The 27609-nt window shown below is 48.6% G+C and overlaps 1 protein-coding gene across 4 annotated transcripts; it reads right to left on the bottom strand.

The window, feature by feature from the left end:
- Window positions 1-592: 592 nt before the first annotated feature.
- tfeb (transcription factor EB) lies at window positions 593-27609 on the bottom strand. Of its 4 annotated transcripts, XM_028997943.1 has the most exons (10): window positions 27407-27609; window positions 17875-17974; window positions 10920-11175; window positions 7486-7764; window positions 6483-6575; window positions 4445-4583; window positions 4295-4351; window positions 3141-3216; window positions 2907-3054; window positions 593-2605 (listed from the first exon to the last, which is right to left on the bottom strand). In XM_028997943.1, the coding sequence occupies exons 3-10, from the start codon at window positions 11109-11111 to the stop codon at window positions 2090-2092; spliced, it is 1500 nt and encodes a 499-aa protein (XP_028853776.1). In that variant the 5' UTR covers window positions 11112-11175; window positions 17875-17974; window positions 27407-27609; the 3' UTR covers window positions 593-2089. The 4 variants fall into 4 exon arrangements, with proteins under 4 accessions (XP_028853776.1, XP_028853775.1, XP_028853773.1 ...); XM_028997942.1 differs by having other exon boundaries at window positions 4295-4583; window positions 17875-18016; XM_028997940.1 differs by having other exon boundaries at window positions 4295-4583.

Below are 27609 nucleotides of genomic sequence, written 5' to 3'. Positions count from 1 at the left end.
TGATATTTTGGGCAGAAAATTCTATTTAAATACAAGACATTGTTTATTGATTCATGTCACTCACGAGTTATGTTTTTAAAAAATGAAATCAAGTTCAATCAAAATATGTTTTTTTTTGTTTTTTTGTTGTTCTCCTCTCAAGATGGCAAAATTTAGCTTATGCCCCTTGATGGAGGTCCCGTCCCCACACACTGCTCCCTGGGCGCCTGTCATGGTGCCCACTGCCCAGAGGACATGTTTTACTGTGTCATCGTGTGCTGAAATTAAACAAAAGGACAATTACTTTATACGTAGACTGAAAAATATAATTTGTTGTTTCGTTTAAAATTGCTTTTATTTCAACATGAACGTTTTCATGGTGTCAAAACTCCACTATATGATTTATATTTTATTCAAACCACTTTTAATATTTTTTTTCATTAGAAAGGCTGTGCTGGAAATTTGTATGAACGTGCAGCGCCCTCTCGTGGTTGAATATGAAAATGATTGCGGTGTGAAGATCAAATATTTAATGAGATGCCACTTAATATATAAAATGTAAAATAAAGATGAGTATTAGAATTTATTTAGCAATAAAGAGTCAGCTCTCCCATCACTCAAAGCCATTTAATGAACAGTGTCAATCATGCAGCTCCATCACAACTCCAGTAAAGAGCAGGGCCATCCTGCAGATACGACACGTCCACTCAGGAAATGAGGCTCTGACGCTCACTAATTTTCACCAATTTTTATTGCAACCCATACGAGCGTCGCAGTCCCCGAATACTGAAGTCACGAGGAGACCAAAGAGCTGCAAACCTTGTCATTCCTGGAGTCGGCTTCACCGACGGTTCACTACGGAGCTGGGTGACCAACCAATAGAATTATATCATTCAAATATTGTGACAGGTACATCTGAACATCATAAAGCCTAAAAAAAACATCTAGCAAAAAAGTTGCATAGAATTTTCCAGTATTGTGCATTTTTTGAAACAGTGCTTTTTTTCAGGGGACACCTCACCCAGCCCAACACCCCAAAATGTACAGTACCAAGTCAAAGATTTGCATTTCTTGTGGAAAATGGAGTGGTGAAGGCGTTGGGGCAGACATCTCGTCATCCTCGGAGCACCATGAGTAAAAACCACAATGCTCGGGTTTTTAACGCTACGTCTACTGTACAGCAGGTCAATTCACATTCACAAAAGCAAATTATCACTAAAATGAATATTAATCATTCGACTTTGTACAACTGCTGCCTATTTTCTTATAAAATCAAAAATCAATATAAAAATGACATTGCAGATGTCCTTCAATTTTTTTAAAAGCCTAAATTTTTTTCAAACTATGTTTTACCCAAAAGAAATGGAAAAAAAAAAACCTATAATATGGCTTTGCACCTGACTCATCAAAGATAGAAAAGATAATTTCTGTAAGGACAAAATAAAAAAAAAAAAGAATACACAATCAAAACCAACAGACAAGAACATTTAAGTGGCTTAGTGATCTCTAAAACCTGAAATAAAAACTCTTTTTTTTTTTGTACAAAGTGAAAAAAACTTTACGAGTGCTTTGGGAGAAATACAATAAAATAAAAACACGTGGTGCATCAGAGTCTTTTCATTATTATCGATTTTTTTATCTTTTCTTTTCTTTTTACACAGTTCCATCAAATCTAACCTATGACCCCCCCCCCCCAACTCTTGAATGACACATAAACAACAAAAAAAGGCATTGCTGATTGGCTGAGAGGACGCGTGGGCGTGGCCCCCGCCATGGCGCCCGAACCGATGGCAGGTTTCAAGTGATCCGAGGTCACATGTCACACCTGAGTGGTAAGAGGGAGATTCCTACATTCCGCTTTGTCTTCTCCGAATCCTTCCCCCAGCAGAGCTGCCTCAAGGTTTCAACCCTACACGGAACCTGGTTCCCTCAAGCGTCTGTATGAACCGGAGGGATTAAGCCGGCGATCTGTTTCCCTTCTGAAGACAGGAGATTCGGCAACATTGAGAAGAGTGTGTCTGTGTCGTTTTCTTATTATTTATTAAAAACCGTGTGTGGGTTTTGATTAGATGAAAGGGGGCTGTTATGGGAGTATTGCTGTGTGTGTGGGTCACTGTATGTCCGAGTCGTCTATGCTGAAGCTGCTGCGGCGGCTGCTGTCGATGGACGCCTCGGGGGACATGGCGGACAGCAGGGGGTCGCACCCGTGCGGGGACAGAGCCTCATCCATCAGTAAGAAGCTCAGCTCGCTCCTCTGCCCCTCCGCCCCGCCCAGCGGGCCCAGGTCGCCCAGACCCCCCAGCCTATCCACGTAGTTGCCACAGTGCATCCCCGCCGCGGCGCCGGTGCTGTCGCACAGGTCCATCGGCGGGCCAAAGTCAAAGTGCTGGGAGCTGCCGACGGCCGGGTACTGCAGCGGCGCCTGAGGGTGGAGGTGCGGGGGCAGGGGGGGCAGGCCCCGGGGCTGAGGCTGGCCGGGCTGGGGGTGAAGGCCTGGTGGGTGGGGACGGTGATTCTCCTCTGGGCTGGTCTCCTGCTTCACGAAGGGGTTCATCATGTCACCAACGTTCAGACTGGAGGGGGAGGAGCTGGGGAGGCCGTGCAGACGGGCCTGCATCTCCAGTTCCTGAGGAACGTCACATCGAGGCACATTTACACTCCATCCGTCATCCAAAATGAACTAGAGACAATGAACTTTAATGATGTTTTTATTAACTCAGTTTAAAAGGGGGAGGAGCCCCAAGGATGACTGACAATCCACACCCATTACCAAAACCAACATGCAGCTCAAGCCTTCTGATGGGTGAACGCCCCATATGCTACATGTCCCATTAGGAGAACATGGCCGTAAATGCCCTAAACTTCACTAAGCTGAGTAAATAAAATGCATTCCCGGAGAGAGCGCGTTTGGAAGGGACGAGTCTGACCTGTATGCGGCGCCACAGCTGCTTGTTGGTAATCTCCATGAGTTTGAAGTTGTTCTCCACTTCCCTGCTCCTCTGTATGTCCTTCTGCATGCGTTTGATGTACTCCACCGAGGCCCTCAAAATCGTCCCCTTATTCCAGCGCACGTCCCTGTGCAACAAGAAAAAACGGTGAACTGCGGGCTTCCTGCCTCTTGCCAGGGTAAAAGGGTTCTTTCAGAGAAGCACTGGACCTACAGGTCGTTGGTTTTGGGAATCATGGTGCCCAGCTCCTTGATGCGGTCATTGATGTTGAACCTCCTCCTCCTCTCAACTAAGAGAAAGTGTGTGAAAGGACGGGTCATTAGTCCGTTTTTGCACACTTCAGCACACTCAAACATTGACCTGACCCAACATAGAACAAGACCAAAAAAAAAAAAAACTCTTATCCTTAACGGATTAATCTCATAATTGAATAAATTGTGCCATTATGAAAAGGAAATATTGAGACATTTGAACCATGGGGTGACATTTTGGGTGACATTGAGATATACATATCAAATGAAAGCTCTTGGGCGGATCTTTGTAGTGGAAAAATATAAATAAATGAATACATATGAATAGATATGAATGAACTGGAGTTATGTACTTAACAAAAAGTGGAGACCTGACCTCCACAGTCACCGGACCTGAACCCAATCCAGATGGTTTGGGGTGAGCTGGACCAACAAGTGCTAAACACCTCTGGGAACTCCTTCAAGACTGTTGGAGAAGCATTTCAGGTGACGACCTCTTGAAGCTCATCGAGAGAATGCCAAGAGTGTTCAAAGCAGTAATCAGAGCAAAGAAACTAGAATATAAAACATGTTTTCACTTATTTCACCTTTTTTGTTAAGTACAGAACTCCACATGTGTTCATTCATAGTTTTGATGCCTTCAGTGAGAATCTACCAACGTAAATGGTCATGAAGATAAAGAAAACACATCAAATGAGAAAGTGTCCAAACATTTGGTCTGTAGTGTATACACACAAATTCTACATACATAGATACACACACACACACACACACACACACACACATAAAATGTTACTTCTCAGTCCTCAATATGGAAACAGCTTATCTTAGAGGTCCAAAAACTGGTCTACTTGTGTTCCAGACTGGAATGAGAATGAACAGTGGGGATGTGAGCCCGGCGGCGTTCCCCGATTCCTGCCGTATCCCTGTCACAGGTAATTACGATTTGACGCCAACACAGCAGAATCAGGCCCGGCAGGTTAACGATACACCAGGGTGCCGCGCGGCGTCAGCTGAATCCAGCCCCGCTGCGCCGCGCTGATGGCCGGGCAAAAGCCGCGCCCGCTGTACTTTACACAGCGGTTGTAAATAATAAAAAAAAAGCAGAGCGCTCACTCAGGTTGTGGTTGTCCTTCTTCTGACGCTCCTTGGCCATGGCACGGGCATCGGCATCTGGACAGAAACAAGAGGAGGCCGGGTCACTGGCAGCGGATGGATGAGGGCTGACCTCGTGACCCCGGAATGATGGGAGGGCGGGATACGCACGGATGAGGTGGTTGGGGGTACCGGACAGCTCCCTCTTGATGTTCAGGTTTGCCGGGCAGGAGTTGCTGGTCATGGCCACGGTGGGGGCGGCCACGCCCGGGCCCGTGTACACATCCAGATGGCTGCTGGACAAGGGGAGCTGCACACACACACACACACACACACACACACAGAGACACAGACATTTAGAATACTGTATCTCATAATTCTAATAATGACGATGATGATGACGATGATGATGCTGCTATAATAAAATAAAAGCCCTGGTGTCCTTGGAGAGACGGTTTGTCCTGCCTTGCGAGAAAATGAACATTTTACAGCATCGTGTTTGGCATAACCCTGGTAAATCATCACAGTGGAGGGAAGGTGATAAATCCAGCGTATATATCATCTGCGAGGAGCTGTAAAAGGGCGAGATAACAGGCCAAATCTCGCACCCTCCCGCCGGCTCCTGGGCCGAAAAAGCAATGATTGACGGCGAGGGTATCTCTTATCGGCCTTCCGTTTTATTGTTTTATTCTCAACGCCATATCGTTTATGCCCTCGCCGCATAGCGGGCCCGCTCGGGCCGATAATGAGCCTCGACAGATAAGTTCGCGATCCGCCACCGGAGATACCTTATCGCTGAGGCTACTGGAGGCAAACAAACACACATCAACAGTAAAAAGCTGCGGCGCGTCCAACTCCCGTTACCACTCCGTTTCGGTTGAAGACAAGGGCGTCCCTCCCTCCCTCTCTCTGTCTCTCCGTCTCTCCTGACGTATGCGGATTGGACGCGACGCACAAACAAAGGCTGATTGATCGGCGCCGGGGCGAGAGCCGGCCGCCGCTCGGCCCCTCACATCAAACGGCCGCTGCCCGCTGATCAAAGACGCGGGAGGGAAGCGGGGTTCGAAGTCTAAAGCCCCCCGCTTGCGCACGGCGTCTCTCTCATCCCGCGGAGACGGGGAGGGACGAGGAGGCCGGAAAACATCGCGGCCCTCGACGCCAAGCGATGAGTAGCGCATGCATGACGGTTCACGTTTTTAATGAAATCACGACAACAAAAGGCCTTTTTTTTTTTTTTTTTTTTTTTTCTCCAGGAGATGCACGAGTAAAGACAGAGCTCGCATTGTGTGGGTCTTGCGAAGCTAATTTCATTGAAGGGAAAAAGTCCCTCTTCTGCTGCACACGCAGACCTGCAAGGACTCTTACAAACCCGAGGGTCCGCGGGAGCCGAACGAAGCTGGACGTTGCCAGATTCGGCACTTACTTCAAAAAAAGAGGGTCACGATTGGACAGAACCGAGTAAAGATCAATAAGACAGAGAGAGAACCATCAGCCTCCTGTCCCCCAATCACCGAGACCCGCCGTCTTACCAGCTGGATCTTGTCCCCTTCGATCACCTCCACGATGGCGTAGGTTTTACTCATTTCCTTCATGGCGGCCCCGTCGGACGCGTCCTTCTCTCCACCAGGACTGACGGCGGCCTGGCCAAAACCCGCACTCTTCAACGCTCCCCCCGGCACAGGGGCGGTGAACTTTCCCCCATCTGGACTTTCAGCCCTGCCTCCCCCCGTCAGGAGCCCCGCTCCTCCGGCCGGTCCCATCACAAAAAGCCTTGTAAACAAGTTGAAGTCTAACTTGATGTGGCTTAATTGTTAATTTTCGGCCCGCCGCTTTAAATGCGGCGAGGGAGAGCGAGGGCGGAATGCCTGGCGTCCCTCCCTGCACCCTTCAGCGCTCCACGTCAATAATTTAAGTCAATTAAACACTTTAAATGCTCAGGCGGGCCTACATGTCCCCCTGGGCCGGGCAGGGAGAGGGGGGCGGGCTTAATCTGGGCGCAGATCAGCAGATAGCCGTCGGCGGCGTCCACGGGCGCAGCGCCTCCGATCCGCACTTTTAAAGCGGCAGAATTAGAACATGGTGGCACTAAACTGGAACAGAAGACGGTTCCTCTCCAGATGCAGTGTCCGAGGGCCTCAGACTGGGCGCATGGAAACCCCCCAAACAGAGGGGGCTTCAGTGGTCTGCGTCAAGGTGGGGCTCAACTCACTGTGTTTGGCATCTGCACGGGGTCAATGTGGCCGCGCAGGTCGTCATAACTGGACTGCAGGCTGATGATGTCATCGATGAGGTCGTCCATCTGCTGCAGAAACAAACAAACCGCAAGCGCATGAGCTTCGCGACCAGAACCGACCCGAATGCATCAGTCGGTGGGACACTTTGTCACAGGTTTCCCACCGCAGAACACCGGGAGATCAGACCAAAGTCTGTCCCGGTTCAAAAGGTCTGTCCAATGTGAGCGGGGCACTCTGTCACTCTTTAATCTCTAATTACTGCGCTGTGCTCATAATTGGCCCTTCTGACCTTCCCTTTTTCTTGGGCACATGCAGCCCTGGCGTTGTACTGCGGGGTTATTTCACTACATCAGCATTTATGTCTCCTGAATTTACAGAAATAACCACGTGGCTAGAAACTAACTGCCCATTTTGCATGTGAAATTATTATCTTCTAAGATCAAGAAGATCTTTAATGATGATTTTATATTGAAAGCTTAAAAGGGGGAGGGACCCGTAGGCACGATTGACGGCTCTTACAGATCCTCTCACTTCCTCACTCCTGTCAATATGTCACGTCCGGGTGTAGCGTAGCGGCCGTCCTCGCAGTCTCCTCCGTTCTCTACACGCCCGCTACCAACACCAACTTGCTGGTTATCAGCGATTTAATTCGTGGTTTCTGATGGGTGAACTGGTGAATGTGACGTTAGTGAGCACGACCCACGTGTCATTAGGTTTGGTGTCCTTGTGGAGCATTGAGAAATAACAACTAATACAACAGAGGCAGCTGGAAGCCGGTAGCGTTGCGTAAGATCAGCGTATTTTCCCCTTTCTTTTCATTACCACTGAGGAATCTCAGATCTCAGATCAGATACATCCACACCCACCACAAAACTGCATTATCACGGCTTCTTTCCTCACGACTTTCCGTTCAAGTCTGTCCGGCAGACCCGCATGCCGATTACGCGTGTGAGTGTGTACGGAACGTGCATGTCATACGTTATTCTCATGGCTGGAGATGCGGAGCATGGACATCGGGCTGGCAGGGGCGCTGTTGCCCGCGGAGGTCTTCAGCTGCTCCGCGTGAAGGTGTGGCGACGCCAGCGGCGGGGTGCTGCCCGTCGGCTGGGGCAGGGACGACGGGGACGGCTGGAAGGCCCCCGCCACGGCGTGCACCGCCTGCTTGGGGACGTAGGTGGAGGACAGGTACTCCTTCACCTGCTGCCGCTGGGACTGGCGGATGTGGTAGTCGGTGGGGTTCTCCAGGTGGGTCTGCACCTGCGTGGGTCGCACACGGAACACAGTCCTGCTGTTTAAACCAAACAACCTCAGATGAAAGGAGGTGGGAGATTTAATGGCCCCGTTTCGAACCTTTGGCCCTAATTCAGCCCACGGAGGACCTGAGTTTTATACCCCCGGCACGCTCCACAATACCTAATTCCCCTTTTTATGTCACTCGGGTGGTTACTCATTCACATTTATTCATTTAGTGCATATTTTGATGTGAATAAATGCACAAAATGCTGCTCCGCTCGCCGAGGTTGTGCAATATCAGGGTTATCAAACTTTTCACATCTCTGTCCCCTCCTGCCGTCAAATTAGCAAGGCAATCCGAACAGTAGCCACGTTCAGAAGCTCGGACAAACAGAGAGCTTTACAACAAACCCCCTTCATGACGGGAATAATCTGCACGCTGCCCTGGTAAGAGATACGGCACAATGCCCCGCCTGGCCAGGGGACAGATTCCAGTGCACTGATGAATGGGCCCAGTATGGCCCTGTCAAAGTCACAGTGGGGCTGCAGTTGCTGTGGACTGAAATTACAGAAGGTCGGGAAGGGAGCAGAATGCCCCCCTCCCCTCGGAAGCTCGGACCGCCGCAGGGCCGGTTACGCCGCCTTCTGGACTGACGCCGGCCAGTTAAAGCCTGTGAAGTGATTGTCATTGTGAAACACTGCAGCACAGCACGCGGTGACACAACAAAACATGTCCTCTGCTTTTAACCATCACCCTTGGTGAGCAGTGGGCAGCCATGACGGGCCCCTGGGGAGCAGTGTGTGGGCACGGTACCTCAGTGGCACCTTAGCAGTTCGGAATTCGAACCTGCAACCTTCCTTACCCGCTAGGCCACCAGCGTAGAATCTAAGTTTGCCGCATGGCTCGGTTGCCCTTGTCCCCTTAGAGTGAAGGGCCACCGCAGATCAATCCTGAGGATTATGGCCGACCACCTCGATCCTGACCTCCATCCAGGGGACATGATCTTTTGGGGGGAAGCCGGGATCAACGCTTCCAGCTGCCTGACAAAGGAACCAGTCTGACGGCGTTACCGCGTTTAAACAGTGAAAACTGATCAACTGGAAGCTGGAACTGGAACGAGGAAAGCTGAAGGAGCAGAAAAAGTGTTGAGCACTGCACACTTTTAACTGGGAACTGATGCTTCTTGCAAAAAGGGCAGGTACCTGAGCTTCAGAATACATAACTGGACTCCAATAACCTCTATATGGTGGTTTATATAGGGCGGTAGTAGCCTAGCGGGAAACAAACCCCACTTACTACCATTGTGTCCCTGAGCAAGGCACTTAACCCTGAGTGTCTCCAGGGGGGACTGTCCCTGTAACTACTGATTGTAAATCGCCCTGGATAAGGGCGTCTGGTAAATAATGTAAATGTATATGCCGTCATCTCCTGGAAAACTCTCATTCAACCTCCCCTGGATGGGTTCTTTTCCTTCGGGTGGTGACTGTGACAATGTACTTTGTAAAAAGTGCTGCATAAATAAAATTGTATTGACTGATTGGTTGGTTGATAAGTATGAGAACAATATCAGTCACCAAATCTCAACCCGACGCAGCAGGGACTTTGGTTCCCGCCCACTCCTCATCGCCAGGGACGTATAAACGGATGGATGAACAGCTGCTATTTTGGTGGTCAACAGTCAAGGTCACAGGTTCTTCCGTGCAGGGCGCACAAAACCGTGACACGTCAAATTCAACTTTAACTTCTCCGTTCGTTCCTGCCGGCAAACGTTCACATTTTCAGAAGGCTGTTCCGACGCAGGGAAATAAAACGCTGAAGAAATACGGCCAGCGCGCATCAGAGGAGAAGTTGCAGCCGATCACATGACCCGGGGAGCTCTGCTGTTACGTAACTCGTGGCACGAACCCGTTTCTGCTTTTAGAAATCAACACGAACGCAGCTCCTACGCGCCTCCCTTCTTTGCAGCATCAAAACAGGCGTCGGTTTAAGGGCGAGGCGGGGACGCACCGAGTCCCCGGAGCGCTGACAGGTAACCAGTAATGACATCCGTAATCACGTCATTTCACATCCTACACACACACACACACACACACACACACACACACGGTCACCTTGCATCACAGGTATCTAGGCGATCAGACAAAAAAAAAAAAAAAAAAAGTGTTAGATTTGTACCTGTTCCTCTGAGGAATCCTACCTGGCAGCAGCCCCAGCACATTATCCTCACTCCTGCATCCCCGGAGCTCCTCCGGCCACAAAGAAGCCCCTCTGTTCCTCAGATGGACGCACCGCTCGGGCACCAGGCCGCCCCTCTCCGGCTTCACCATGTGACGGGATTATGGGACCTCGCAAATCCCCCTAATTTGGGCTCCGTTCGTGGTGTGGCTCCGTCCATCCTCTTAGGGCCACTAGGGTGGGCTACCCCCCGCTTAGCCATTCCACAGCAGACTCCAAAATTCTGGGGGGATTAGGTCATCACGGGGGCATCTGAGATCTGAACGCCAACTTCCGCCCACAGGTCTCGGGGTGGAGGAACACAGTCTGGGGAGTTCTGGCCACAAGTTCCCCAGCGCACGAGGACTGGTTTCCCCAAAAAGTAGCAGATCCGTGCTCATCAGGCTAGGGAGATTCCCGGAGACGTGACTTGGCAGTCTTGAGGTCCGTGATTCAATTATGAGCCACCACCGACCTTGTGAGCGCGGCGTTGTCGCAATAGTAACGTGTGTGGCCACCCGGCCACCATGATTATACCTGCCGCGCTGGGCATGCGGCCTTTCACGGCTGCCCACTGTCACCGGGGGTGACGGTTAGAACCAGAGGACACATTTAGTAGTGCCACAACAGTGTTTCACAATGACAACCACGTCACTTTGCGTCAGTGCGAGGAGTGGCAGGAATTTAACCTGGCCACAGGTCACAGGAATGCAGGGCAAGAGAAGTGACCTCGGGCAGACTTTCCGGAACCCACCCAGACTTTCCGGAATGTTTCTGCCAGTATTTCATATTCAGTAAATATAATAATGTATATAATGAGCAGATTCCTCAATGAGGAACCAATTGGATTGAATTGAAACCCATTTAGTTACGGCAGTTAAATCACATCATTATCTGGCAACACATTTTCTCCCTGCAGATGGGAGAATTCGAAACCAGGGCCCTTTTTCCCCCCGTCTCTCACCTTGAGCACCTCCACAGGCACCTGCATGTGGCCCTGGTAGTTGCTGGGGGCGTTCATGGCAGGCGTGGGCCCGGCCGGGCGGAGCTGGCTGTAGTGCGGCATGGCCTGGTGCTGCTGCTGTCGCTCCCGCAGCTCCTCCTGCTGCAGCTGCTCCCGCATCAACTGCAGCCGCAGGCCGGTGCGAGACGACATGGCTGCAGGGCGCGGAGGGCGTCCCGCCAAAGACACGCAGTCCAGCCCGAACGCGGGAGAGGAGCTGCAGCGAGGAAGAAAAGAGAATAAAAGTGATGAGGGGACAGTTGTGATGACCCCCAATGTGCTTTGAGGTCCTGGCCTGTTGGTGATGGGCAGGACTGGGCCTGGAGGGTGTAAAAACCTTATTTGATTTCCTCTTCTCCCATTACTTAATCTATTATAGTCCTGTATGGCTCTCCGTACAACTATTAATTATTCTACACCTTGATATTCCTTTTATTTTTGTTGGATTTTCCAACAAAATACTATTCGCTTAAATCTTTGGTGATTTCGTGCCTTTTATGTAGTGGGGTTGGAGATGACAGGAAGAAAGATGGGGGAAGACCATGTAAAATGTATGGATACGGTGATACCATTTAAACCTGCCCAACGAGGCAGAGGCATCACCTTGACTTTTGTCAATCACGCCTATGGGCTCCTCCCCCTTCATCTCCTGGGTGTCAAAATTAATTATATGCCAAAAGGTCCAAAAGGGACTGGGTGGGTAGTTGGTTCGTCCTTGCCAACATAGAGTTAACTAGCAGGCAGCCACTTCCTGTTTCTGTCTGCTTATTTCTGTAAATACAAAAGGCATAAGCAGGAAAACAACAGACAATACAAAAGAAAATACGAAAATTAAACAGGGCTCTTATCTAGATTTATACACACACACATACATAGTAATTCTTCATTTGGCTCACTAGGACCTGATCCGCAAGTACCATTAGCTCAGAATCCAACTTTATTATTCATATTATATATATATATCTCGGGTCCTAGTGAGCCAAATGAGGGATTACCATGACAGTCATCTCAAAACACTTACGCAAGTTGCTCTGGACAAGAGCGCCCGGCAAATGCAGTGAAAGTAAATGTAAGTAAATGGCAGCATACGGCCCTACTGCTGCAGGGGGAGTGAGAATCAGTAGTGTAAAAGTGGTGTTAACTGTGCATTAATTTGAGTTGTTTTGTGTCAGGGCATCACGCAACATCCACTGAATCCTAAAGCTCATAAAAAACATCCTTCATATGCCCCTCTTTCTCTCTAGCTTGTGTGCAAATGACTGAAAAGCTCTACTATGACAATTTAAGGTTTAGCACACACACACACACACACACACACACACACACAGAGACACACGCCTGCAACTCCATCAGTCCAGCAGATACCACAGCACAGATGCTGATGTCCAACCAGCTCCAGCCAAAGGGGCGTAACTCTGGTCGTAAACAGGGAAGTCACATGAGTGTCATGTGGTCCTTGTGTTTCTGGGAGCTCATGTGAGCATCTTTTCTCAGACAGAACCCACCGGAGGGCCCACACACACTTCAGCATGCATGCACACGGCCGGGGAAGAGGCGCAGGGAAGAGCCGCCCTGAACTGCAAAAGTACATGTTCCTGCAGTATACCCAGCCAGACTAAAAAGGAAAGGTGGCGCCGTTGTACAGAAACCATGTACCTAAAACCATGTAACACTATCATTTCATTCCAGAAATTCCGAAATCTCGAGAGTGAACTGTACCAAACCAGGAACAGAGAGAGAAGACAGGAGCGGAGAAAAAGCCGCATTGTACCAGGAGGTACCATAACCACCACAGCTCCTATTCAAGCACTGAAGCAGCACCAGAAAACACACACTGTGGGCTTTGTGACACCGGCCGGCACCATGGGCCATGCCAGGGTGGGTGGGGGAACTGGTCTGGCAACAACAACAAAAAAAAAAAATTATATATTTTTTGGTGAAACAAAAATTCAGCTGGTGTCTAAATCACTGCAATGTCACTGATATTTGATATTTGCTTATATTTACACTTGACTACCTCCAAATCTAGATTTGAAATAAAAATGAACGCAAATCCTCACATTCCTTCCAGAAATTATTAAAACAAACACACGTGAATTAGTAAAAAGTACCAGGGTATTGGTCGTTCAACAGGACAATGAGGACAGGACACTGACATTCACTTTTCATGCTGTGAGGAGTCTGGACACAAGTTTATTCACAACAATCGCTGTCCAAAGATGCTGTGAAAAAGGCGAGGTTCCACATTAGAACTGTAATTGGGCCCAAAAAGTCTAGCTTTTTAAAAGCCCTAAACGTTTTACACGCGCTACGAGCGCTAGAATAAGAGGGAAAGGATATGTGCGGGGAAATGATCGGGCTTAAAACATAATTAGGAGCCATTTTCGCATCTCTCTCAAATAATTAAAACGCATCACCTGACAACGGTGGCCGAGAATTGCAAATCCAATTAGCATTTCATTTAAAAATGAACCTTCAACGAAACAAATTTACAATTAAATTTATGAATCATAAAGCTCAAGCTCAACCCGACCCGAGTCCGAATAAAATGATAGAAATTGAGCCCGACCTGACGAGCCAAGATTTACAGCTCTATTCCACTTCCATTCAATTACACTTCAAAAACCAATCACTTTCAATCGTTTTACAACTATCATCTAATGTGATTTTGACAGAACACAATTGTACTCGTGAACAGGAAACACACACATCCATACGTCACGTTCCTCACACAGGGAGACGGTTTATTTATAAGCCATAATGAAAGAGCGAAGGACCCTGCTGATCTGACCTCCAAATTAAATCAGACGGACAGTGAGAGGGACCGTCTGTTGTGCGTCTGTGTGTGGAGGTCTGCACGGTGACGGTCATTCATGTGCACGTGGGTGAGAGAGGGAGAAGATTTAGAAGAACGCAGATGCTTTTCCCTTCATGGCCGTGCTGGGGTTCCGTAACAAGGTCACCCGGAGTCTGTGGCCTTTGTGCTTACAGTGAAGCCCCAGAATGCAGCTGGGGGGGGGCGGGGAGCATCTTTCCGAGAACGACCGCCGTGCGTTAGGACGGCGGCGCACAAAGGGGGCCACTGTCACAGCGGCCAATAGCAGCGCAGCTTCAAACGCTGGAGAGGGGAGTGAAACAGAAACGGAGGCACGGCAACGAAACTGGAAGAACGGGATTGTGGGTAATCTCTGCGCTGAGCTGTGGGACGCCAAGCAAGTTGCAACCGGCTGGAACCTTGAGCAAATTTGAATTTCCCAACTTAATTTTTTATTTTTATTTTTTCCTGGACGCCCCCCTCACTCGCTTTCCAACTCCGACGTGCCTCAAACCCCCGGGAAAAATGTCCAGCCCTCGGAGGCACGTCTGGCTGGGCAGAGCCAGGCACGTCTGGCTGTGCCAGGGACCCAAAATAACCCCTTACTTTCTGTTCCTCTTTTCAGGGACACCCTGTTCCCTGGGGAACGCCGCCGGCCCCTGTGCACGCGTGTGTGTACAGATGCGCTCTCAGTGCGCTATGTCCCCCCCCCCCCCGTGTTGAGAATGTTCTCTGATGGACCCCCAGCCAGTGAGGCCGGGAGGTGGTGAGTGACCTCCGATCCTCAACCTCACGCTGCTAAACGTCGGCGGCAGATGAGCGGTTGGCGTTCCGACTCCCCCGCCTTCCTTCCTCTTTATTTTCTCTCTATCGCTCACACACACGGATGACTTCCCCACGACGTGCGGCTGAGAACACGGCACAGACAAACAAGGTGGCAGCTCGAAAGAAAAATCCCCATTTCACAGACTTCACACCACTTTGATTGGTCTTGTGATTAAATCAACAGAACTAAACCAACTGTTTGCATGACAATGAGACAAACTAAAGTAGAATAACAGGTGAGATCAGCTAAGATGGAATAAAAGAAAAATTCTTAATCAACCTGTTGTGTCAAAATGTCTTTTGGGGTATTTCTAGAGAAAACACTTGAACCCAGACATGTGCATACACACATTCAGAACCTGTCTGTAGGCCCAGAGGCTGAAAAACGTGGAATTACCAAATGATGAAGATGGTAGTATAAACAAAGTTTTAAAAGTTGCCCAGCGTCCATCTCCTCCTTTTGTCCTCCTCATATCCCTTGTACACAAACGTGACCACGCCCACTACCATCACCAACCATGCAGGTCATCAGGTGCTTTAATTTATGTGTTCTGATGGGTCAACTAGCTAATGTGACAATAGTGACAAGACATCACGAAAATATCTCCATCTATATTATTGCCCACAGTTATCAACCTCTTTAAATATCATATCAGTGTCAGTCATGACCTGTTGACCTCACCTGACCCCTGTCAACATGTATCTAAAGAGCTGTGTAACACACTGTGTAACAACCATAAACCAGGTACGCTAAACCTACATGTTCAGTACAGCATATGTACCGTATACAGTACAGGACAAAAGTTTTAACACCTTCTCATTCGATGTGTTTTCTTTATTTTCATGACCATTTACGTTGGTAGATTCTCACTGAAGGCATCAAGACTATGAAAGAACACATGTGGAGTTATGTACTTAACAAAAAAAGGTGAAAAAAGGTGAAATAACTAAAAATACATGTTTTATATTCTAGTTTCTTTGCTCTGATTACTGCTTTGCACACTCTTGGCATTCTCTCGATGAGCTTCAAGAGGTCGTCACCTGAAGTGGTTTTCACTTCGCAGGTCTGCCATATCAGGGTTAATTAGTGGAATTTCTTACTTTATCAATGGGGTTGGGATCATTGGTTGTGTTGTGCAGAGGTCAGGTTACTACACAGCCGACAGCCCTATTGGACAACTGTTAAAATTCATATTATGGCAAGAGCCAATCAGCTAACTAAAGAAAATGAGTGACCATCATTACTTTCAGAAAGTAGTCCAGAAAATTGCAAAAACTTTAATTGTGTCCCCAAATGGAGTCACAAAAACCATCAAGCGCTACAACGAAAATGCCACACATGAGGACCGACCTAGGAAAGGAAGACCAAGAGTAACCTCTGCTTCTGAAGACAAGTTCATCTGAGTTACCAGCCTCAGAAATCGCAAGTTATCAGCAGATCAGATCAGAGGCCAGATAAATGCCACAGCAGCAGACCCATCTCTAGAACAACTGTAAAGAGGAGACTGCTGTGAATCAGGCCTTCATTGTCAAATAGTTGCCAGGAAACCACTGCTAAGGAGAGGCAACAAGCAGAAGAGATTTTTTTGGGCCAAGAAGCACAAGGAATGGACATTAGACCAGTGGAAATCTGTGCTTTGGCCTGATGAGTCCAAATTTGAGATATTTGGTTCCAACTGCCATGTCTTTGTGAGACGCAGAAAAGGTTAACGGATGGATTCCACATGCCTGGTTCCCACTGTGAAGCGGAGGAGATGTGAGGAGGAGGTGTGATGGTGTTTTGTTGGTGACACTGTTGGGAATTTATTCAAAGTTGAACCAGCGTGGCTACCACAGCATCCTGCAGCGACATGCCATCCCAACCGTTTTGCGTTTAGTAGGACGATCATCTATTTTTCAACAGGACAATGACCCCAAACACACCTCCAGGCTGTGTAAGGGCTATTTGACCGAGAAGGAAAGTGATGGAGTGCTGCGGCAGATGACCTGGCCTTCACAGTCACCGAACCTGAACCCAATCCAGATGGTTTGGGGTGAGCTGGACCCCAACAAGTGCTAAACACCTCTGGGAACTCCTTCAAGACTGTTGGACAACCACTTCAGGTGACGACCTCTTGAAGCTCATCGTGAGAATGCCAAGAGTGTGTAAAGCAGTAATCAGAGCAAAGAAATATATAAAAATATATAAAACATATTTGTGTGACTCCATGTTTCCATGCTACCACCTGAGCACAAAATAATAATAATGAACATCCTCATCATGTTGAGATTATATCATAATCTCTTGCTGTGCTGCAGAGAGCAGCAGACTGCAGATTGCACAATTTCAGATTTCAACCTTTTAAAAGAAAAAAAAGTTTTATCCCCGACGCTGTAGCTTTCATGGAATCCCATGATGAAACTTCCCCAAACAAACCCACGGTCATGTGCACAACAGTCACCCTCCCGAGGGAAGCAGCGACGAGAAAAAGAAAGTCACTACGCTGCAGAACGTACTGTAAACAACCTCGACTGTGGACCCAGTAACGCAGGATAAATGCTGAGATCTAAAACGGCAAGTTATTTCACAAACAAAACGGTCAGGATGAACGCCACACATGTTCGGGGTATTTCTAGTGAAGTCCCGACAGGTGCACACACACAATCGAAACCTGTCTGTGGGAACCAAGGTTCCAACTGGTTCCAGGTCCCGGTGTGAATTTGGGGATGTTAGACCATTGAGAGAAGATGAAATGATCCTTTATAAGTCCCACAAGTGGCTAATTTACATTGTCAGAAAGTGGACAGTATAAGATAAGAGCAGCAAGACAATAGCATAGACAATATGCCAACCATATTATATAAAAAGTTCACTGTACAAATAAATATGATGAGTGTATTAAAAAAGAAAATGTGTATGTCTGTATACATAAAATATATTTAAGTGGATATATATACAGATGTGGCCACAACAGCAGAAAAAAAAATTGACTTTTGTCTTCAGAAGGGCGGCGACTGTTAGTCCCTCTTGGTACTGGACACACCCGTCTGATCTACATTCATACAATGTGTGGTTTTATCGCGATACTGTGAGAGATACACAAACACGCTCGAAAAAAGAATGAGATCATGGAGCTATTTTATACTCTCCAAAAAAAATCCAGGTTCATCATTTTTCAGCTGCAACTGTCACATAGAAAGAATGCTGAGTCACAGTGGCCTTCAGTCATGTGATGAATGCCGGTCCCTGACGGAACCACACATCTGATATTTGACATATCTGACATCAAGAATTACCTCTTTTGTGCTGAGAAACTTCTGAAACAGGTATGAGTGTCGTCAGGAAGTTGATCTCTACATTTCTCAGTGCCTGGAGGAAGGGGTCAGGGTTCTCCGACTGGGAAGAGAAACACAGAGACGTGACTGTCACCGTCCACAACTGTGGCAGAAGAACAGAAAAATAACAAAAAATATCATTATGGCTCTATTACAGTTCCATTATGCCTCTGCTTTGTTTGTAAAGATTGTCAGTCATCCAGGTGAATTTGTCTGAAAGTTGAGTCATGGCAACTGGACTTTCTTTCTTTAATGTACAGACGTTTCATTCATGTTACAGTTCTGCCATGTTCTTGTACAGTTCTGTTACAGTTTTGTTATAGTTCTGTTCTGTTACAGTTCTGCCATTTTCTGTTATGCTGTGTTACAGTTCTGTTATAGCTCTGTTCTGTTACCACTCTGTTACAGTTCTGCCATGTTCTGTTATGCTCTGTTACAGTTCTGTTCTGTTGCCACTCTGTTACAGTTCTGTTATAGCTCTGTTCCGGTACCTCTCTGATACAGTTCTGCCATGTTCTGTTACGCTCTGTTACAGTTCTGTTATAGCTCTGTTCTGTTACCACTCTGTTACAGTTCTGCCATGTTCTGTTACGCTCTGTTACAGTTCTGTTATAGCTCTGTTCTGTTACCACTCTGTTACAGTTCTGCCATGTTCTGTTACGCTCTGTTACAGTTCTGTTATAGTTCTGTTCCGGTACCTCTCTGATACAGTTCTGCCATGTTCTGTTACGCTCTGTTACAGTTCTGTTATAGCTCTGTTCTGTTACCACTCTGTTACAGTTCTGCCATGTTCTGTTATGCTCTGTTACAGTTCTATTATGGGTCTGTTCTGTTACAGCTCTGTTACAGGTCTGCCATGTTATGTTATGCTCTGTTACAGTTCTGTTACAGCTCTGTTCCGGTACCTCTCTGATACAGTTCTGCCATGTTCTGTTACGCTCTGTTACAGTTCTGTTATAGATCTGTTCCGGTACCTCTCTGAAACAGTTGTACCATGTTCTGTTATGCTCTGTTCTGTTACCACTCTGTTACAGTTCTGCCATGTTCTGTTACGCTCTGTTACAGTTCTGTTATAGCTCTGTTCCGTTACCACTCTGTTACAGTTCTGTTATAGCGCTGTTCTGTTACCACTCTGTTACAGTTCTGTTATAGCTCTGTGGCTATAATCAGAGCGTCTTCCATGTCTGGAATGGATTTTGAGTATTACTGAGTCTGAGTAAATGACTATAACTCTCAGACTTTTAGTCAACTGAACCTTGACTAGACTAAAATGAGCATGGACGTGACTAAACAAATAAAGACTAAAATGACCGCTTGACACAAAGACCAGACCAGAAATAAGACAAAAACAACTGCAGTTACACCTCTCTTTGAACACTGCTCAGTTCTGGTTTAGTACCCCTCTGGTCTCTTTCTGCATTGTTATGGTTCTGCTGTGGTGCTAAACAATCTGGCCTGAGTGCCATTCGCAGCAGAAGCAGTAAGGCAACAGGTGCACAGTAACAATAATTTACAGGTTATTAATAGACCCCAGTTTCCATAGTGAAAGCAGTATGAAGTGTGTGTGTGTGTGTGTGTGCTGCCAGGTTCATCAGGCATTACTGAGTCTTAAATAATCAAAATAAACAAAGCCATTTCCATCTCGCTTCCACAATTCAGAAAACAGCAGAGCATTCCGTCCCCGAGACTCAACCCCAACGACCAATCAGCTCAAGGGCGGCGGTGACCCGGTACTCATCACTTTAACAATCTTCAACACCCGGCCTGATATTCACTACGCTGACCATCACGTCGCCAAGCAACCAATGCAGAGACTGTAAACACCCACCTCTGAATGGCGGCGGCCGTCACATCAGCGCGATAACATCCTGCGAGACAGGGCTGCATGCAGCGGCCGCGTCTTATACGAGGACGCGTGCGTGAGAGCAGCCCGGCTCGTGACCCATGCGGCGAGGGAGGGGACAGAGACAGGAGGGAGTGACACCGAAGCCTCCTCTTCCAACACGGCCGGCACACTTCCTCCACTTCCCCTAAATGAACCCCAGACGTCGGCGGACCCAGAGAGGAACAACAGAGTCCTCAGTGTGGCAGGACAAGCCCCTCCCACCCCAAGCCGAAGGACACTGGAGGAGTTCCCCGTTTAAGACACGCCGGGGGAGTGTGTGGGTTGGTGTGTTAGATGTCAGTGAAGAAGAGGGAGACGTATTCCGGGCCATGAGTCACTGGACAACCCGGAAAAGCGGGAAATCTCGGGAGCTACCGGGAAGTCTGTCACTCAACAGTGGGTTCAATCAAAAAATTATTTATTGACCGGATCTTTTATGAAGTGAAGTGATTGTCACTTGTGATACACAGCAGCACAGCACACGGTGCACACAGTGAAATTTGTCCTCTGCATTTAAACCCATCACCCTGAGTGAGCAGTGGGCAGCCATGACAGGCACCCGGGGAGCAGTGTGTGGGGACGGTGCTTTGCTCAGTGGCACCTAAGTGGCACTTTGGCGGATCGGGATTCGAACCGGCAACCTTCTGAATACGGGGCCACTTCCTAAACCGCTAGGGCCACCTGACTGGAACTAGTGCATTTCCAAAAATTTTATTATGGTGAAAAACTGTGAATCCATAGGTAATAGTTGCAAATATATAAGACCCTGCATTTCTAAAATGTAACAATACAATAAATGTAACAATACAATAAATGTAACGGAGGGCTGTTCTGGATCAGTTGCATCTCTTTACCTTCATGGCTGCTCTGCACAACACATTTACAGCATTTACCAGACGCCCTTATCCAGAGCGACTTACAATCAGTGTTAACAGGGACAGTCCCCCCCCTGGAGACACTCAGGGTTCAGTGTCTTGCTCAGGGACACGATGGTAGTAAGTGGGGTTTGAACCAGGGACTTCCACCTACCACCCATCTGTTGTCATCACCATAAGCAGGTTCATGAGACGTTCATTAACACAGGAACTTTTTCAGGCCTGTTGGAAAATCATCCCCATTTTTTAAATTAAGTCTCACACTCTTTTTTTGTCATTTTTTTCCCCATTGACCTAGAAGTTACCCTAAACTTGTAGAGCAAGCGTTAGGTGGTAGTAGCCTAGTGGGTAACACACTCGTATTATGAACCAGAAGACCCGGGTTCAAATCCCACTTAATACCACTGTGTCCCTGAGCAAGACACTTAACCCTAAGTTGCTCCAGGGGGACTGTCCCCTATAACTACTGATTGTAAGTCGGTCTGGATAAGGGAGTCTGATAAATGCCATAAATGTAAATGTTAAGGGAAGAGTCTGCAGGGCACGACGTGGGTGATCAGGTGACAAACAACACCCACTGTGTGGCTTATCTGCATCTCGGGACGCCTCTGTCACCATTCTAGTGTAGCGTAGCGATGGCATAGATCTGCATACCTGTACCTGTCAGCGGCAGAGTTGTCCCCTGACGGGCCTTTATCTCTGCCACAAGACAGGATGTACAGTCTCAGGGCCCGGCTGACATTTAAACAGGAGCCCTGCGCCGGCAGTAAAGCTATTCTGGGCCGGAATGCTATCCTCCGAAGAGCCAAACTCGGCCCCCCCTGCTGGTGAGCGCCCCCCCCCACCCCGTTACATAATAACCCGCTCATCCAGAGCGCGGCAGAACCGGCTGAGTCATCTTCCCTGTCGCGCCCAACAAGCCCCTCCGGATAGCCCCTCCGGGGTTCAGAACAGGAAGCCGTCCACGGGTCGGCGGTCACATGATCTGAGGTCATCAGAGAGCTTCAGAGGGGAGGCGCTAATTTACATTTAATTTTAAGGAAGTGGCTTTTCTTTTACAAGAATTAACTGTGGTGTGATGTCTGACTCACAAGCACCCTATGATCGCGGGGGTCACGACCTTTAATATTTGGCTTAGGTGGCTGACCTTGTGATGTCCAGGGCATGTTTTGCATGCTGACAATTTTGAAAATGCTTCTATGCTACCATTCAATTACTGCTATTATCAACAGAGCAAAAAAATATTCTAGTTTTTACTATATTAAAGATTCTGTGTATCTTTTGTAACTTTGCTTGCCACAGAAAGCAACGGGGAAAAAAAAATTCAATGATTTTGAATTACAAATATTATTTTTTTATGCTTTGTGCAGTGATGCCCTCCTGAACCACACCCACATATTACGCAATGTTAAATTTTATATAACTTTTCAGTTGCAATCACACTGTTAAAATTGAAATATTGAAAATTGTTCAATAAACACTGGCTGTTTCAATGCTCAATGACTAATCATTTTAAATAATCATTATTGCAATCATAATTAACTGAGCAGGCCTAAAAATATTGTCTGATGCTGCCTGCAATAAATCCAACGTAACCAATGACTGGACAGAGTTATTTACTTCATTATTATGTATATATTATGTACAGGCTTTAATAAATCGGAATGGCAATTATCAGCAATGTCAGAGCTTACATGAATCAACTTCAGGAACTGGAGGTACAGTCACAGGCAGAGATATTCTGCCTCAGTCACGTCATGAAATCTGAGCAAGGTGCACGGCGTCTCCCAAAGGTGCCAGAGCAGCTGGGAAAGGGACGGGCTACAAACAGCCGTGACGAAATGTCGGAGCATCGCATTTCACAGGGCAGCGTTCCTTCCAACTAACACCACAACACAACAAAGCCCTGGGGCAGAACTTACCGGTGACCTTCCAGCTGAGGATGTTGAGACCGTCTGGCTAGAAGGCCGCATGAAGCGGTGCAGTCACTAGTTCTCGGACGTGAAAAGCAGTTCTGTTTACAGTACGTTGCAGCATCGCGCCAGAACAGACATCAAACGGACCTTCTGAAGAGGCCTTCAGCATGGCCTCCTGCGTCACAGTGGGTACACACACTACTCGCCCCACGCACGCCCTTCGACCTCAAACGTCAACCCCTAACCGGCGCGGCGTGCATAGAAAGCAAAAAATAGCAGAGCCAGAGCACGACCCGACATTGGTGTTTGGGTGGGAGGAACAGCGGGCTCCTCGGAGATCTGGCTCTGCAGCGTTTTTTAATAAACTACATTGAGACAACAATGCATTTACAGTAGGTGCTTCGGCGTGGGAGACGGGAGCTGAAAAGCCCCTGTTTGTATTGGCCTGGGCAGCTGCTGCGTCGTGGACCAATGGCAGCGCTGCAGCGTAGGAGGACGGCGTCACAACCAAGGAGGCCTTGTGCGCCTGACAATGGCCGATGCACAGGGACGCTTCTGAGCTGGGAGCGCCGGTACAAAAGAGCTTTTCTGCCATTTCCTCCCTTCCCCAGTGTGTTTATTTGGAGGAAACCTCAGTTCCCCTCAGCGTATTATTCATTTTTATTCATAATTTCAGTTCCAACAATGAGTTTCCTAGTTTCTGTTACGATTCCCTATTTAGAACAAGTCGATTTCTAAAATCGGATTATTTTATTATAATATAATATTATATAGAATTATAATATAGATGTATGTGTGCTTTTAGTCGGCGTCAGAGGGCCCTATTTTGCAAATGACTCGCTCCTTGATAGAAGCCTCCGGCGGAACCGAACCTGTCGTTCCCGGCCGGAGACGGGATTAATGGGACGTGGCCAGCGTTGATTATTCCGCCCCACCAACGGACATACAAAGGACAGCTGGAGATGTGAACATTGCGTGGGACTGCACATTCGACATCGAGTCGACTTGGCAACTCAACTTCCGACTTTTTTTTGATAGATGAGTTGATCTGAAAGAGCCATTAATGCCCTCATATATGTCATATATAAGTCAAACCATCTATTATACCTAATATAGTTTTCGAATCATGTGTAAATAATATTGCGCAAACAGGCCTGAATACACATTAATTAAACATGATCAGAATTCAGTGTCCACTAAATGGAGTTGCCAGATTGTGAACGTCCAAAACGCGTTTTTATGTAGTTGACGTAGCCTCCTTGTCGTGTCCAAAAGCTATTATTCTTCTGCCAACTTAGTAAACCAGGAAGTGCTCATATTACGTGATGTATGGTAAATATAGCCGTGTACGATGAGCGACGCCTCAACGCCCTTCTCCAGAGTGACTTTGAACTTGTGACTTGGTGGCTCGCAGGTGACAGTGTTTGCCAATAGGCTACTGCCAGTCACACTCGGGCCGGCAGCGAGGTATGCGATGTGGAGAACCAGCTCTACGGGCTGGCGAGAGGGCAGGAATGCACGTGGGTGAGTTGTGGGCGACAGACAGGAGATGGCACATGGAGATAAGCGGAGCCACCTACCGCAGTCCCGTCACCGATGATGTAGTAGTCCCCCTTCCCAACGCGCCTCGGCCCCCTGCTCCGTGCGTGAAAGGGGGCCGGAGCTGTTTGGCTCGGTGGAATGACAGGAATGCCAGCCTTTGCCCTAGCTGGCACGTGCCCGTGCTGGGGAACAGAGGAGGGGACGCGACGCCAGGGCCGCGGCAGAGGTGACCATGTTTAGCTGTGCAGCAGAATGACGCTGGGAAGTAAACATCAGGCCCTGCTCTGTCTCAGGTCGCGCAACGCTTAGCCAATAGCATTACCCAGCATGCCCCAGCACGCCAGGTTTGTTTTGAAAGTGAAGTGATTGTCACATGTGAAACACAGCAGCACAGCCCAAGGTGCACACAGTGAAATTTGTCCTCTGCATTTAACCCACCACCCTGAGTGAGCAGTGGGCAGCCATGACAGGCGCCCGGGGAGCAGTGTGTGGGGACGGTGCTTTGGCACCTCGGGATTCGAACCGGCAACCTTCTGATTACGGGGCCGCTTACATTTACATTTACAGCATTTATCAGACGCCCTTATCTAGAGCGACTTACAATCAGTAGTTACAGGGACAGTCTCCCTGGAGCAATTTAGGGTTAAGTGTCTTGCTCAGGGACACGATGGTAGTAAGTGGGATTTGAACCTGGGTCTTCTGGTTCATAGGCGAGTGTGTTACCCACTAGGCTACTACCACCCTGGTGGTGGCCGCTTCCTTCACCGCTAGGCCACCACTGGCCCCAGATGTTTACCAACATCCATCTGGTTTTTCTGATTTGTTTCATGGAAATATTGCAGGTCGCACACGTGGTTTTAGAAAATGGCAGCGCGCCACATGATTAATCAGCAGATTCCACGGCTCGCCGCACGGCTGCAGGCAGACGGCGGAAGCGTCGCCAGCCGGAGATGGAGACGGGGAAGTGCGTACAGTCTTGCCAGAAGCCACGTCGAGAACGCCTGGCGGCATCACTTCCTCAGGCCGCCCCCGGCGTGCTTTATTAAACTTGCTGCGTCCAATACCGACACAGTCACATGACTTCATTCAGCCGTTTATCGCAATTACAAGTTGTAAAGTGAAGTGATTGTCACATGTGATACACAGCAGCACAGCATATGATGCACACAGTGAAATTTGTCCTCTGCATTTAACCCATCACCCTGAGTGAGCAGTGGGCAGCCGTGACAGGCGCCCGGGGAGCAGTGTGTGGGGACGGTGCAGTGGCACCTTGGCGGATCGGGATTCGAACCGGCAACCTTCTGATTACGGGGCCGCTTCCTTAACCGCTAGGCCACCACTGCCCCAGTTGCGGCTGTGTTTTACAGGGCCGTGTACGGAACATGGCGGCGCCGACGTGTACTTTCCACGACTATTTTCACAACAGAGCTGCTCTCCGGCCAACAGCCCGAAAAAAAAAAAAAAATTAAATCTGGCAAGGCTTTCCAGGAACCCGGCACGCGCACCGGGGGTTAATTAGGCCCCGCCCTGCCTCACACCTCGGCCCGAGCAGGAGGCAGGCCGCGCTGAGGAACCGGACAGGCAGGTTCTGCAGCGGAGAGCCACGTGACCCACGTGCCGGCCAATCGCAGAACCGGGAACAAACGTCACATTTCGGAACATATGTCTACGCTTGTGGGTGAAAATGAGTCCGTTTGATCTTTATTAGCAAACATTAAAATAACAAAGTTCGAACGGCGATTTGTTTCCACATTTGGATGCCACATGAAGACATCAGAACCATTTCGGGTGGTAGTAGCACATGCCAGTAGGTGGTAGTAGCCTAGTGGGTAACACACTCGCCTATGAACCAGAAGACCCAGGTTCAAACCCCACTTACTACCATCATGTCCCTGAGCAGGACACTTAACCCTGAGTGTCTCCAGGGGGGGGACTGTCCCTGTAACTACTGATTGTAAGTCGCTCTGGACAAGGTAAATGCCGGGTAAATTGACCTTTAAGCAGCCGCGGTTGTCATGGTGAGAGATTTGAAGGGTACGCTGCAAGGACCCTACATTTGAAAAAGCGGCGTGCCCCGTCTGCAGCGCGGGCACCGGTGTCAGTGTGGCTGCCGGGGACAGCTGTCGCGTTAAACGGGCCACTGCACGCTCTTTAGCGGAGCCCGAGCTGGGTTGCACATTGACAGCGGAGAGCTTTTCCGCTCGAGCACCGCACACGTCACCACGCACCCGCGGGGTGAACGTGGAAAGGTCAGCAGGAGTAGTTGCCATGGCCGAGGCTTTTCCAACTCGTATTCACAATTAACCTGGACGCGGTTTATGTTCAACCAAGAGCCCCTCGCGTAATGGAAAGAGATGGCGCGGATGGGCGGGGCGCGGCGGGAACTGCACCTGCGTGTGACGCTCGACAGGTAGCCGCCACCGGCCAGGACGGCGGATTCAGCAGACACGGCGCACGCCGGCCACGCCGCGACGGCTGAATGGAGGCTTATCTGGACAGGCCTCGCTTCACCCACCCCAGCAGCGAGTGACGTGGAATGCTGCTCTCTTGCCGATAAAAATAACGCTAATAATGACGATCGTTACTAATAATACTAATAAGAGCACGGGGCTTCGGCTACAGCGCGTGCTAAATTACACCAGGCCTTTCGCAATTAAAGACTTGTGTTTACAGACAGGCCACTTGACCTTTGACCCCTACTGTCTCCACTTCATCAACACGGGTTATTCTAAGTCACTGATGTGAGTCTGATGCTCTGGGAGCAGAACCAGAAGAACCAACGCGGGATCGGACGCCTCGAGGTGACCTGTGGCTCCGAGTGGCCTTTCAAGGTTAAATCAGAAGCCGCTGGCTGTGGACAGATGAGGCTCGGCGCGCAACCGTGGAGGCAATGTGGGTTTATTTCGGTCCGAGCGGCACCACAGGCCGTGAAGTAATAACTCCCTCTTTTAAAAATAACCCACGGCCTATAAATAAGCACATCTGGGGCGTAAATAGGGCCACTGGTCTCCGGCTAGGCGCGCCTTGCATCACAGGCACCGCAGTTATAACGAGGGAATTTAGCTGCACCTTCACACTGCATGCAGAGCGGCGCAGAAGAGGAACAGAGACACAGAACAGAGCAGAAATAAATCTAACTGCCCGACCGCAGGAGATTAAATGTTAAAATAATATTACGCACACCTGTTGCATTAATACGCCAGGGGCAAATTAGATATTTACCCATCTTTTTATTGAAATAGGTACATAAAAACTTTCTGCGCTGCATCACTTACCGCTGAAGGTCAGAAAGTACAAAGTTGCGGTCCGCGTCTGTCACTGTCACTTTCCACGGAGTTTTCAGTACGGGGTTATTGTAAGCCGGGCGACGGGTGGCGTTCCCGGGCCGTCGCGCCGCCTGCGAAGTCGCAACTCGGCGGAAAGTTTCCGCAGTAACGCGACCGAGCGGCTCTGCCACCGCGCCACTGCGCGCTGTTTG

Source organism: Denticeps clupeoides, chromosome 12 (genome assembly GCF_900700375.1).
Source record: "Denticeps clupeoides chromosome 12, fDenClu1.1, whole genome shotgun sequence".
In the NCBI taxonomy this organism is placed as follows: domain Eukaryota; kingdom Metazoa; phylum Chordata; class Actinopteri; order Clupeiformes; family Denticipitidae; genus Denticeps; species Denticeps clupeoides.
The sequence above is the reverse complement of the archived record's forward strand: the minus strand, read 5'-3'. Positions and strand labels throughout refer to the sequence as shown.

Excerpts from the sequence above, each read along its gene's own strand:
- tfeb (XM_028997942.1), bottom strand. The coding sequence starts at position 11,111 with ATGTCGTCTCGCACCGGCCTGCGGCTGCAGTTGATGCGGGAGCAGCTG. Across the intron at positions 6,576-7,485 it reads TCTCCAGCCATGAGAATAAC|CAGATGGACGACCTCATCGA; the intron begins GTATGACATGCA and ends TTGTTTCTGCAG. Across the intron at positions 3,055-3,140 it reads ATTCCCAAAACCAACGACCT|GGACGTGCGCTGGAATAAGG; the intron begins GTAGGTCCAGTG and ends CTTGTTGCACAG.